Source organism: Lemur catta, chromosome X (assembly GCF_020740605.2).
Source record: "Lemur catta isolate mLemCat1 chromosome X, mLemCat1.pri, whole genome shotgun sequence".
In the NCBI taxonomy this organism is placed as follows: domain Eukaryota; kingdom Metazoa; phylum Chordata; class Mammalia; order Primates; family Lemuridae; genus Lemur; species Lemur catta.
In genome coordinates, this window is record NC_059155.1 from 20,117,039 (window position 1) to 20,129,875 (window position 12,837).

A 12,837-nucleotide genomic window follows, 5' to 3' on the forward strand; every position below is an offset into this window, starting at 1 on the left:
AGGCTAGAATGCCATGGCATCAGCCTAGCTCACAGCAACCTCAAACTCCTGGGCTTGAGCAATCCTCCTGCCTCAGCCTCCTGAGTAGATGGGACTATAGGTGGGAGCCACCACACGCAGCTAATTTTTTCTATTTTTAGTTCCCTGGCTAATTGTTTTCTATTTTTAATAGAGATGGGGGGGATCTCACTCTTGGCTCAGGCTGGTCTCGAACTCCTGAGCTCAAGTGATCCTTCCACCATGGCCTCCAAGAATGCTAGGATTACAGGCATGAGCCACCTTGCTCGGCCATGAAATATACAATAATTTATTTTTAACTATGATTACCCTATCATGCTACCGAATATTTTGGTCTTCTTTTATGCTACTATGATACAGTTAATATTATGTATGCCAGAGTGAATTAGGTATCTATAGTGTATTTTATGATAAGATATTAAATAAGTATCAGATTTGTTTCAGGTCACATTTCAGCTTGTTCTTAAGAACTGATTTTGAAAATCTGTGAATATTTAAGGAAAACTTTATGCCAGTGGAAATAATAAAATGTTTGTTTGTTTTTATAGTGGCAGTTTGAATTTCTAAATCTTAAGGATACCAAAAGGTCGTAAGTGATAATAGTTACTCAACAAGTAGTATTTTCTGCCAACTTTGCGCATATATATATCATTGTGCTCAGTCCTGAAGGAAACAGAAAAGATATGCTTGACATGGTCATTCATCATCTTGGAGTGTCTATTTCTTGTTAAAAGAAGCAATTATTTCATGAAAATATTGATGCACATATGGGCTGAGCTGAAGTAAAAATAAATATAAACTAATGAAATCTAATATTAAAAGGGTAACCAAACTAACTGAACACATGCTTTTTCTTTTCCTCTAGTGCCCCAAAATGCGCCGTCATGCTTTTGAACTCAAGATGTTAGATAAGTATAGCCATTATCTGGCTGCTGAAACTGAGCAGGAAATGGAAGAATGGTTGATAACTTTGAAAAAGATTATTCAGATCAATACCGACAGTTTAGTGCAAGAAAAGAAGGAGACGGTAGAAACAGCACAAGGTCAGAATTTTTAAATGATTCATTATTGAGGTAAAGCCCTTGTCTTTAATCCATAGGAATGTCCTTTGTGCCGGGTGAATGTAGAGCTCTTAATCTTGAAGGCTGACCTGCTACTTCATTAAAAGTGACTATGAAGGCTGATAGACTTTTTTTAACATTTGATTCTGCATAGGCTCTGACACATGAAATATAACCAGACTGAAATGAATAGAAAATTCATGGCAGATTTTCAACAGTCCATTAAAGTTTTCCCTATGCTTTCATAATCGAAATTCCTTGCAATAAATCTAGTAGGAGAGGATGGGTGGGAGAGATAGTTAAAATATTCCTCGTAGGTGATTAGTAATGGTCTGTATGGTTTGGAACATCTGCTTTTAATGAATTTGCAGATGATGAAACTAGCAGCCAAGGAAAAGCCGAGAACATCATGGCCAGTTTGGAAAGGAGCATGCATCCGGAACTGATGAAGGTATATCTTTCTTATGGTAACTTTCTTTGAACTGAGACAATGCAGGATTAGCTATTAAAGGTTTAATGCCGGATTCCATTTGGCAATGTCATTTCCAAGTTAAGAACCACAGCAAATTGGTAAAACAGGTAGAGATTATAAGAGAAAAGTTACACTCCAAAAGAGAGACTCATAAGTGCCAACTGACAGTTTGGAAAATCTTATTTTTTTCTAGATACTAGGAAATACTTTCAGGTTTTTGTGACTTAATTTTATCTACTAGTTCTTATTCAGTTTAATTACTGTATATCATTCATAAAATAAATATTCTTTCAAGGGGCTAATGATGCAGTTGATGCACATGATAGTTGATCTAATGGTTTATATATGTTAATATCATATGAAAATCATATTTTCTCTATATGTAAATATATGTATATGAATAATTTCATCAGTTAAAGATTCTGGTGAACAGACATCATTTGTGTTATTTACTCTGCTCTTTGGGCTATGAAATGAACCAGTTTTGAAAGTGTAGAGGTGACTATTGTGAGTATGTTAGTAGGGTACATATTTACACTGTAGATTCTGTATTATAATAGGTTAGAAGGTTGTGACCCATTTATTCCTTTAAATCCTTTTCAAGATTATTTTTACTTATTTTTACTTTATTCTTCTTGCTGGACTACTTAGTTATACAAATTTAGAAGTTCCTTTTTTCTATTTTAAATTTATCCCTTTGATAAGCTTTCAAAGCTATCTTTCAAAATTTAGGAACACATTCATGATGCCCTGATCTAGAATTTTTTTTTTTTTTTTTGAGACAGAGTCTCACTCTGTTGCCCAGGATAGAGTGCCGTGGCGTCAGCCTAGCTCACAGCAACCTCAAACTCCTGGGCTCAAGCAATCCTTCTGCCTCAGCCTCCCAAGTAGCTGGGACTACAGGCATGTGCCAATATGCCTGGCTAATTTTTTCTCTATATTTTTAGTTGTCCAACTAATTTCTTTCTATTTTTTTTTTTTAGTAGAGACGGGGTCTCGCTTTTGCTCAGGCTGATCTTGAACTTCTGAGCTCAAATGATTCTCCTGCCTTGGCCTCCCAGAGTGCTAGGATTACAGGCGTGAGCCAGCGTGCCTGACCCTGATCTGGGATTTATATGATTTTGTAGATTTTAGTTGTATCCTCTCTCAATCTTTGCCATCCCAGATTGTGCAGTCCATTATGTGTTTCCTAAGGTGATGGAATCAGAATTATATGTAATATTCCATGACTGACACCATGGATATGTAAAACATGGTGTTTTTTCTTTTATTTCTCTTTTGCATCCAAAGTCTCTTGGATTCCTGATTTGTACTGACTACAGGATGGATGGTATTCTTGGTGTTATGAAGAGGCACATAGAAAGTATAAGAATCTGATCTATAGCTTCTTGTGGGTTATAGTGATGGTGATATATCATTCCCCAGCCAAGCAAGCATCCTTTATCCATCTTAAGTACATGGAAAGAGACAGTGGTATATTTTTGAAGCTGTGTCATACTGCTAGTTTCACATAAACTGTGTTTCCTACTGTTTTGAAGGAAATAAAGTAATGTGATACATATATATTTTTTTAAATTTTAGTATGGAAGAGAAACTGAACAGCTAAACAAACTCAGTAGAGGAGATGGAAGACAGAATCTCTTTTCTTTTGATTCGGAAGTTCAGGTATTGATGATATATTTGTTTAAATAGTCCTAGAATTGTTGCTTATCCATAAAGAACATCTGTGAAGTGTTAAAATCACTGATTTTTGCACCAGTGGGGAATATAGATTGTTTTATATGTGTTTTGTTCACTTTGAACAGGTAACTTAACAACTACTCAAGAGGACTGCCACATACACAAATAGTTTGGAACTGAATATATATATATATATATATATATTTTTTTTTCAGTTTCCTGTGTTCTTTTCCCTTTCTCTTGCTCCTCAAAACGAATAAATGAAAGAATCCATAAAGATGGTTGCAGTGCTCTTTTAACTTATTAAATACAATTGCAATCTAGTGGCTGTGAATATCGGTAGTATTAATATAAAGAAAACCCAGTCACGTGAGACATTTATTTTCCACATTTGATGTAGGCCTGTAGAACTGGGGTAATTTTTCAAGTATGGCTGAATCCCACTTTAAATGGAGTGTGGTGCAGGAGAGTGCAGGGTTATATACATATTATGTGTATTTTAACATCTTTCATGAGAGTTAAGTACTGTTTGTACTAAGATATATGCAGTTGATACTTAATTTCATGACATTTTCTAATTAAATCTCTGACTTGTTTAAATGGAAAAAGTCTACAGAATATAAGTGTTATAAATATTTTTCCTAACTGAAAATATTTCATGAGAAAATGACAGGGGCGGGGCTGAATTTTTTTTTAATTTTCTTTCTTTTCTACATGAGCTTTCTAATTAAAATCTTTGATGTTGTTTGAACTAGGTGTGCACTTACATAAGCATTACAGTATTTTTCTTAGTTAAAATACATTATGAAAATATAAAATAATTCAGGGAAGACTGATTTCATTGTTTTTTCTTTTTGCTTCATATGGTTTTCTAATTAAAAATTTTTATTATATGTAACCAAAATGTTTGTACCCCCATAATATCCTGAAATAAAAAAAAGTTTATTTAGTTTCACATGGAAAAAGTTATAGTCTATAAATAATGCATACATTTTTTTCTTCAATAAAAATGTCCCATAAAAGATGAAATTATTTGGTGAAAGTTGACTTTTGAAAATATTTCCCCTTTTCTCCTACACTATTATATTGCTTTGGTTTAAGTTACGTGATATATTTTTTTAAAAAATAAGAGTATAGCAAGGCTCAGGAATGTTAATTCTAAGACATTCATTCAGAAATATACTTGTTCCAAGCTTGTCTGAGCCTTTGATCCACCCTGCCAGCCCCCCTGCCCATAATGGGGCTCTAATTGGACATGTCAGGCTCTTTCATTGTATACAAAGGAGCCAATTGACTGTGGTTGAAACTAAATCCAGTATCTTAAAAAAATTGTGGTGTAGTGTTTTTGTGGTCATAAAACTAAACCGATTTTATGTTTGAGTTGTTTATCAGTGAGCTACCGTGAGAGAGAAATTCACAGTTGTGGTTGAAGCTTCAAGGACAACAAAAAACTGAATTTAATGTTGATTATGGAAGGCAGTTTTGCCACAGAGAAACCCACGTTGTATGTGTTGAGTACCTTTTCTAGGTGAAGTGCCATCTCGTCATTTTAGCCTTCACTTTTGGTCACAGTTCATCGTGTAGAGACACGACCTTAGAGAATAAAGAAACACTGGCCGACTAAAGGGGATGGCTCAAACTTTGAACTTCTGAAGAAGGCAATACATCCCATCATTGCACTCAACAGGCCTCAGAAAGGAAAGGAGTTGGGGGCTGGGGTGATTTGGTCCAGTTGTCTTAACATTCCACCGTCTAAGTAAGACAGAAAGGAGAGCAGATAAATGTGCGGAAATGAGAATTGATCTCCATGGCAATGACTCGCCTCTGCTGGCTGCACAGATAGATAAGTGTTTGAGAGGGAGCTGTCTAGTCCCACACATTTGTATTGCTTTGTAGATAAGTAGATTCAAAGGGGAAAAAATCATGCTTTCAGGTACCAATGTTATACATTAGGCCCTTTTAAGGAGGGTTTTGTCAGTGATACAGACTTGGTTAGAACAGCTATTAATTATCCAAAGTTCTTCAGGCACTATACCTGTTTTGGCTTGAATTACTTAAGTAATTGAGAAAAATTCTTGTGTTTCTTGGCTTGAGTTTTCCATACTGGCAGTATATTCTGCTCAGATTCACCCAGTCTTTTTCTACCTACCACGTCTATGGCCTTAATGAAAGTGTGGTAAATTGTCCCACAATCTACACTTTTCTTCCCCTTTGTGAATAGAATGTTCAGATATTCAGAATGAACAAATGAACTTAGACTGCTTGAGCCCTGTGAACTGCGAAGGTTTCTAGGAGTTTTCTTTGAGGAGGGACAGATTCCTCCCCCAATAAGAGGAATTCCTAGACTCCCAGTATCTTTTTTAAAAAAACTTGTTCTTATTTTGAAATACCAATGATTTTTAAAAATATATCTCTGTGGCAGCCAGAGTACATCCCCCAGCTCTGTTAGAAGCTGAGCTCAGTGTTTATCAGTTTCCTAAGCAGATGCCTCCTCCTCTGTTCATCATTTAAATGTAGGTGGTCCCCGGGGTTCCAGCCTTGTCCGCCTCTCAACCTAGATGCTGCTTACTTCTGAATCCAGATCTCCAACTCAGGCCTCTTCTGTTTTTCCAACCACCTACTAACTGGACTCATCATTTCTACTGGCCCTTCCCCCACATCTGTCATTCATTTGTAGTTCATGACCAAGTTCATAACATCCCTGTGTATTGAATCTCCCAAGTTAGAGACCATTGTGTTATTCTTTTTTTTTTTTTTTTGGTGAGACAGAGTCTCTTGCTTTGTTGCCCAGGCTAGAGCGAGTGCCGTGGCATCAGCCTAGCTCACAGCAACCTCAAATTCCTGGGCTTAAGTGATCCTACTGCCTCCTGAGTAGCTGGGACTACAGGCATGCGCCACCATGCCCGGCTAATTTTTTCTATATATATTTTAGTTGGCCAGATAATTTCTTTCTATTTTTAGTAGAGACAGGGTCTCGGTGTTGCTCAGTATGGTCTCGAACTCCTGACCTTGAACGATCCACCCACCTCGGCCTCCCAGAGTGCTAGGATTACAGGTGTGAGCCACAGCACCCAGCCCATTGTGTTATTTTGCCTCCCATACCCATTCCTGTCCATCTTGCCTCCTGCACAGCTCATAAAGGAAACAAAATTTCTACCATCCTGGAACATATATTTTGCAGAGAAGACAAGCAATAAACAATAAATAAATACAAAAAGTGATATTAGATAAGTAAGAGACAGGGCATGTAGACTGTCAGGGAGTGTGCAGGTTTCTATAAGGAGTTAGAGAAGGACTCTCTGTGGAAGTGCCATTTGATCAGAGACTTGTATGAAATGAGGGAGCAAGCTATGCTGCTGTCTGGGGGAAGAGATTTCCTGACAGAACAGCAAGTACAAAGGTCCTGGGTTGGTAGTACACTTGGTGTGCTGGAAACATAACCAAGGAGAAGCCAGTGTGGTTGGAATGGGGTAGGAGAGGCAAGAGTGGTAGGAGATGAGGTCAGGGGGTGAGAGGAGGCCATGAGGGCTGCCTGGCATGTTAGGGCCATGGGACAGACTTGTGGTTTCTCCTTTGTCTTAGATCAGAGTCTCATCATCTCCCTCTAAGATTTCTCCACCAGTGTTTAACCTCAGTGTAAAAGCTCCACAAAGGCATGACGAATGAAAAAATAAAAGGAGTTCAAAAGAGGAACGGACAGAGAATTGTTGGATCCTGCCGTTTTTACTACATTAATGTGAATTTGTATTAATCTATATTACTATGAATCCTATCTTTGTTTTGGAAAATGATTCACACTATCTGTTTTGTAGAGGCTGGACTTTTCTGGAATTGAACCTGACATAAAGCCATTTGAAGAAAAGTGCAACAAGCGTTTCTTGGTAAATTGCCACGATTTAACTTTCAATATCTTGGGTCAAATTGGAGACAATGCGAAAGGACCGCCCACAAATGTATGTATGACTTTTCATTCTACTTCCCTTGATTCAGCACATTAAAGAAATGCCTTTCTTTTTTATGGCTGAAAACCACTGTACTGTATGAAAATTCATTTGCTACGTATTATGATAAATTAGAAATGGAAGGATTTCATATATCTCTTGTCAAAATATGAATATATTCTCATCTTGAAGAGGACTCATTAAAGTCTTACCTACTCAAAATAGCAGATAGAATAGGCTCTTGACATTCAAGAGGGACATGTTCCTCAAACCTAAAAAATCCTCAAATTTGTGAATTCTACTAGAGAATATGATTTCTTCTATGAAATTGGTTCATAGCAGTGAGTAAGGATCACCGAAGCCATGCTGGGATGCAGATGCTGTGCAGTCTGCTACACTCACTCACTGTTCTATAGAATGACATTCATTTTGGTCTGCAGAGAAAATTCTAATTATTAGCTGTCATGGGTCATTTGAGTTGCTCAGAATACTTGAACCTATAAATGTAAAACCCTCAAACAGACTGTATTTTATGTTCATCTTTATTTCTTGGTTCTAGTTTTGTCTGTTACAAATATCAACAGTAATGATTGATTCCCTTATAAAGTAGCTGAAATGTGCTAGCAGACTTTTCTGTGTGTAAAGGGTTAATCTTTATGCCATCTGGCATGAAATTTCTCTTTGTGACCAGCTTTCAAATGCCATCTGTAGAGAGGAATCATGTCTTCCAAAATTGCTGATGGGGCAAAGCTTTTGTCAAGTAATTTGATGTTGGCTGATATTAGCTCTTATGAAATGTATAGTCCAGTAAATTATAACATGAGAGAAGAGAAGATTTATTTCTACTCTATAATATTGGCATTATTTTTTAGGTAGTTTCAGTAAACATGTAGAGAATTAAATTTTAATCATAGAACAATTGATGTTCTTTAAATGTAGCTTTTGATTTCGACTCATCTATTTTTTTTAATTTATAAATTGTGAAATCATTTACACCTGACCAAAGTTAAAATTTGTTGAAGTCTATTGTTTTGGAATGCTCTTTCTTCTATGCAGATGAGCCATAATACAATTTTAGCTAAATGTTGAATTCAGAAAGGAACTGTAATCACAGAAACTTGAGGAATCAAAAAATGTTACTTTGTAATTGTGTCCTTCTCCCCCATGCCACCCAGAAGTCTTAGTTTTAAAATGCAATTGTTTTCATTCCCAGGTCGAGCCCTTTTTTATCAATCTTGCCTTATTTGATGTAAAGAACAATTGTAAGATTTCAGCTGACTTTCACATAGATCTGAATCCCCCATCTGTCCGTGAAATGCTGTGGGGCACGTCCACCCAACTCGCCAGTGACAGCAACCCAAAGGGCCCTTCATCTGAGGCTTTCATTCACGGAATTGCTGAGTCTCAGTTACGCTGCATAAAACAGGTAACCGAATGATCTTTAGCCTTGATAGCACATTCAGAATAAGAATCAGCAGTGCCCTTGCGTTATTTCATGGTTTCAAGCCAGCGTTTTCATGGCATTCCATCTCTTGTAAGGTTCGTCTTTTTCTGGTGACTTAAGTTGGAGGGGAAAAATGGAAACCACTTAACATGCTAGTAACACATTGGCAAAGTAACATTTGTAATGGGACCAGGATGTGAGAGACTGAAGGAGGAAGTATTTTGTGAGATAGAATGCAGACACACCCCACACATGCACACTCGTGCATACTTCTGAGCAAGGCAATCGGTGCCTGAAAGGTTTGGGTTTTTTGGAGAAAAATTGACTATGCATTAACTCTCTTGCCCCTAATTGTCAGGTCCATTATGAGTAGGTTGTGTCAATGGAGCATATGGGCTGTTGATACAAAGGTTTCTGCTTGAAAAGCAATGGGAGGGAACGGCTTGTGTCACAGCTGTACTACTGCTCTCTTCTGTCTTATCTGGTGCAAAGAATCCCCTATAGAAAGATCCTAACAGTTCCTTGGCATTCTGACCTCTGACCAGACTGGAGGCCATAAGAGGTTAGGTGGAGCAGAATTTCTGGTCTGCCCTCTAGACTTTTGTAGCTAAAATGAAATGAGAGCATGGCGTAGAATTAAAGTGGAAGAGGCATGTGAATAAAACTGCTCACATTGTAAGGAGATTTATTTTTTTCACAATAAAAATGTTCCCTTTTTTCTGATTATGAAGATAAATACATTCTTATGTAGAAAATCCAAACAATATAAGAAGTATGGAGAAGAAAGTAGATACATTTTTATACTTTTTGTGCTTAATTATATTGATAAGGAAGGTATTACAGATTTAACTGAACAGTGTTTGTATAATTGAAATTAAATTATGTCCAATTATGGTAATATTATAATTAATTTAGAATAGAGACAAAGATTGATAAAGCTCCTGACCCTTGCCTCCCCCAGCTGTGGGAAATTGGAAGACTGAACAAAAGCTTACTGAAATTTGTCTTTAAAGGAAAAAAAAAAAGGAGAAAGTAAAAATTACCACCCATAGATAATAACTATTAACATTTTGGTAATATACAAGTTAGTATATTATGTATATTCTCATAAAAATTATGTCAGATTCATGCTTTTATACCTACTGTATTCATTTAATATCATGTTTATCATTATATATCAATAACTATAAATCAATCATATTTGTATTAAAGGCTAACATGATATCCCTTTGGTTTAGGTACTTAGGATATTTCTAATTTTTGTATATCATAGATGATGCTACATTGGACATCCTTGTGCATACATCTTAGCTCATTTGTTGTATTATCTCCTTAGAATCAATTCCAAGCATTGGGATTTTCTGGGTCAAAGATTGTGTCCATTGATACAGATTACCAAATGGTAGCAGAAGACTTCTTTCTATGTGCTGTTACTATGCTTTTGGGGACATGGATCTGTGGTAGCTTTTTCCCAAGTTGACCCTTGTTCCTTTATAACTGCTTAGTTTGTTACTTGCATTATAGTTGCCACATATGTGAATATTCCACCACCCGGGTGGATGCTTCTAAAAGAGGGATTGAGCAAGTACAGTATTATAAGTATTGGAGAACCTGCTATTGAATTATGTGTTTAAAATTTCCTGTATAATACCAAATAGTCCTTTTAAGGTAATGATGTATTCATTGTATTATTTCAATGTACTACTCAAATGTATGTTTGATGTGGGAAGTTTACATTGCAGTTTCAGTTGTCATCCAGCTTATAATCTAGGTCAGGAAGAAAATCACCATTTAAAAAATATCTCCTGTGTGCTAGCATTTTCCATTGGTGTCTCATGTAATCATAATAGTCTTGTGAAATGGTATAATTATTGCTGTTACAGATGAAGAAACTGAAGCTCAGGGAGGTTAAATAAGCTGCCTGCCATTGTATAGCTAGAGGGGCGAAGATAGGATTTGAACCCTAGGTCTGTTTGAAAGAACTCGATCAACAATATTAGACAGAATGTAATTAAGTGCTGAAGTATATAACACCACCACATGCCTTGGCATGTCCTGGGGGCTGTGTAAGTGCTGGGGGCTGGGGTGAGGGGACCTGACCCATTTTCTTGAGGGAAGGGGCATGAAGTGGGTGAGAGTTGCCCTGGGGTCAGGAGCAAATCCATGCCTCCTTGGTGGGAAAGGAGGACTGGCCCTAAAAGGCCAGACTTCTAGCCTACATGGGATTCCTGGGTGCTCTCTGGCCACGTTCTGCATTCTGGGGACAGGGAGAGGGTTAGAAACTGATGGGACAAAAGTTAAAACAGCCCCAGAGAGGCCCCCCCACTTTGGAATCCCTGGTCAGTTAGAAAGTGAACATCCCTACGTCTAAGCATCCTTATCCCTAAAGTGGAGGTAATAATAGTACCTGCATCCAAGGGCTGTTCTGAGGCTCTGACAAGGTGTGCTGTCCCCAGAAAGCACTCAGCACTGCGACAGGCACACTGGTTTTGCTCAATGCTGCATAGCAGCTGGGAATAGTAGCAGCAACAGTGATCTCAGATAAACAAGTGAAAACAGCATGCTTTTATCAATTGTCAAAAAGCTTAAACTCATAACAGTCATTGTTGACATCAGTGTGGGAAAATGCCTGAAGTACTGGGAGTGAGAAACAGGTGCTCAGTAAATCTTAGCTATAGCAATAACCAGTATTACTAAATCTAATCCGGCCTCATCATGTGAGATGTTGGACACATGAGCCTCACGGTTGAAGGGCGGTATGTAGCATGGGCTGTGTAGTCTGGAAGCCTGAGCTGCAATCTTCACTCACTCACTTGCTGCATAAACCTCTCTGAGCCTCCATTTCTTAATCTGTAAAATGCATATACTGGTGCCTACATCAGAAAGTTTTTATGAAGACTGAATGAGATAAGGCACAAAAACCATCTGGCATGGTTACATGGCAGTTAGCATAAGATTGCACTCCAGGTACGCTGCTCAGCATACCTTCTGCTGGGGCAGCTCGGGCAGGACGCCAGCCTGGTCTCATAGCTTGAGCAGCATGTTCCCAGCAGTACTGGAAGGCGAGTTCCGTGACCTTGAGATGCTTCGATGGGCTACCCTAGTGATAACCAGGTGCCTGATGTGTATTATTTCATTTATTCCATGTAAGAAGTGCATGGAATCACTATTACTATCATCATCCCCATTTGATAGATGAGAAACTTGAGACTTAGAGAGAATGTGACTTGGCCTAAACCCATAAATAATGGAGCCAGAATTTGAACCCAGGAAATTTGACTCCCAAGTAATTTTTAACCACTTTGTCCCATGCGTGCTGCTTGGGAATGCAAAGCTGAGCCAGCCATTACCTGGGCTCCTTACAAGCTGTTTGATTTTGGGGGAATTATTAGCCTCTTAACACTCAATTTTCTGTTCTTCCCTGTGTACCTCCGAGAGTTCTATCTGGAACAAATGAGATAATGTGTCTGAAATGCTTTGAAAACTGGAAAGCTCTTTATTAACAAAGTTGGTAGTATACCAAGTAGAAAAAGAAAACTTGGTAGAGACCCAGTGATGGATTTTTCCACTCAAATTCATTTGTGTGGTGCTCCTTTAAACAACAGACATAACCAACTCACATGGTATATAGAGAATATTTTATTTGGAAGGGGCCAAATTGGGCAGGGATGATGTGGTTGTTCCATAGTCATTCAAAGAAAACTTATGTAACTTTGGTTGCATCTACATTAGCACACTTAAAGTGTACAGGGACAAAATGAGTTTTGGATCCTCTATTTCCTATCCTTACATTGAAAGCACCAGAGCTCTTTGACTGCAATAAAGGAATGTTTTCTAGAGGGTGATTTAATTTATATGTTAGAGCTGTAAAGTATTTTCTTCCTTCTTAGCTTCAGTTAGTATTAATTAAATGGGAGTGAATTGTCCTGGAGTTACATGCATCTGCATTTAAAAATGCATATCTAGTTACACTTGAGAAATGCACACTATTTTAACACATGCCAATTAAGCCAAACAATGCAGGCAAACAGAAGAGGTAAAGCAACATTGGTTACACCTGTACTTTGGGACTAATAGATGTGAAGTTGGTGACAAAATAAAACATTTTGGAAGGAACATTGGGAGCTTTGAAAACTGTATGAAAGGAAATGCTACCTATTTCTAGGACCCTGAACACAATCCTTTGTTGAATATCAACATTCTATATTAAACACCTGCTAG

General features: G+C 37.6%; 1 protein-coding gene across 7 annotated transcripts in view; it reads left to right on the forward strand.

Annotated features, from left to right (window-relative positions):
• DOCK11 (dedicator of cytokinesis 11) overlaps positions 1-12,837 on the forward strand; it is a 172,576-nt gene that overhangs the window by 57,560 nt on the left and 102,179 nt on the right. For 6 of the 7 annotated variants that reach the window (XM_045538712.1, XM_045538711.1, XM_045538715.1 and 3 more), the window contains exons 8-12: positions 884-1,061; positions 1,451-1,530; positions 3,133-3,216; positions 7,044-7,184; positions 8,386-8,598. In XM_045538712.1, the coding sequence (XP_045394668.1) occupies positions 884-1,061; positions 1,451-1,530; positions 3,133-3,216; positions 7,044-7,184; positions 8,386-8,598 (696 nt within the window). The remainder of the gene's footprint in view (positions 1-883; positions 1,062-1,450; positions 1,531-3,132; positions 3,217-7,043; positions 7,185-8,385; positions 8,599-12,837) is intronic. The other variant, XM_045538717.1, reaches the window with a different exon arrangement.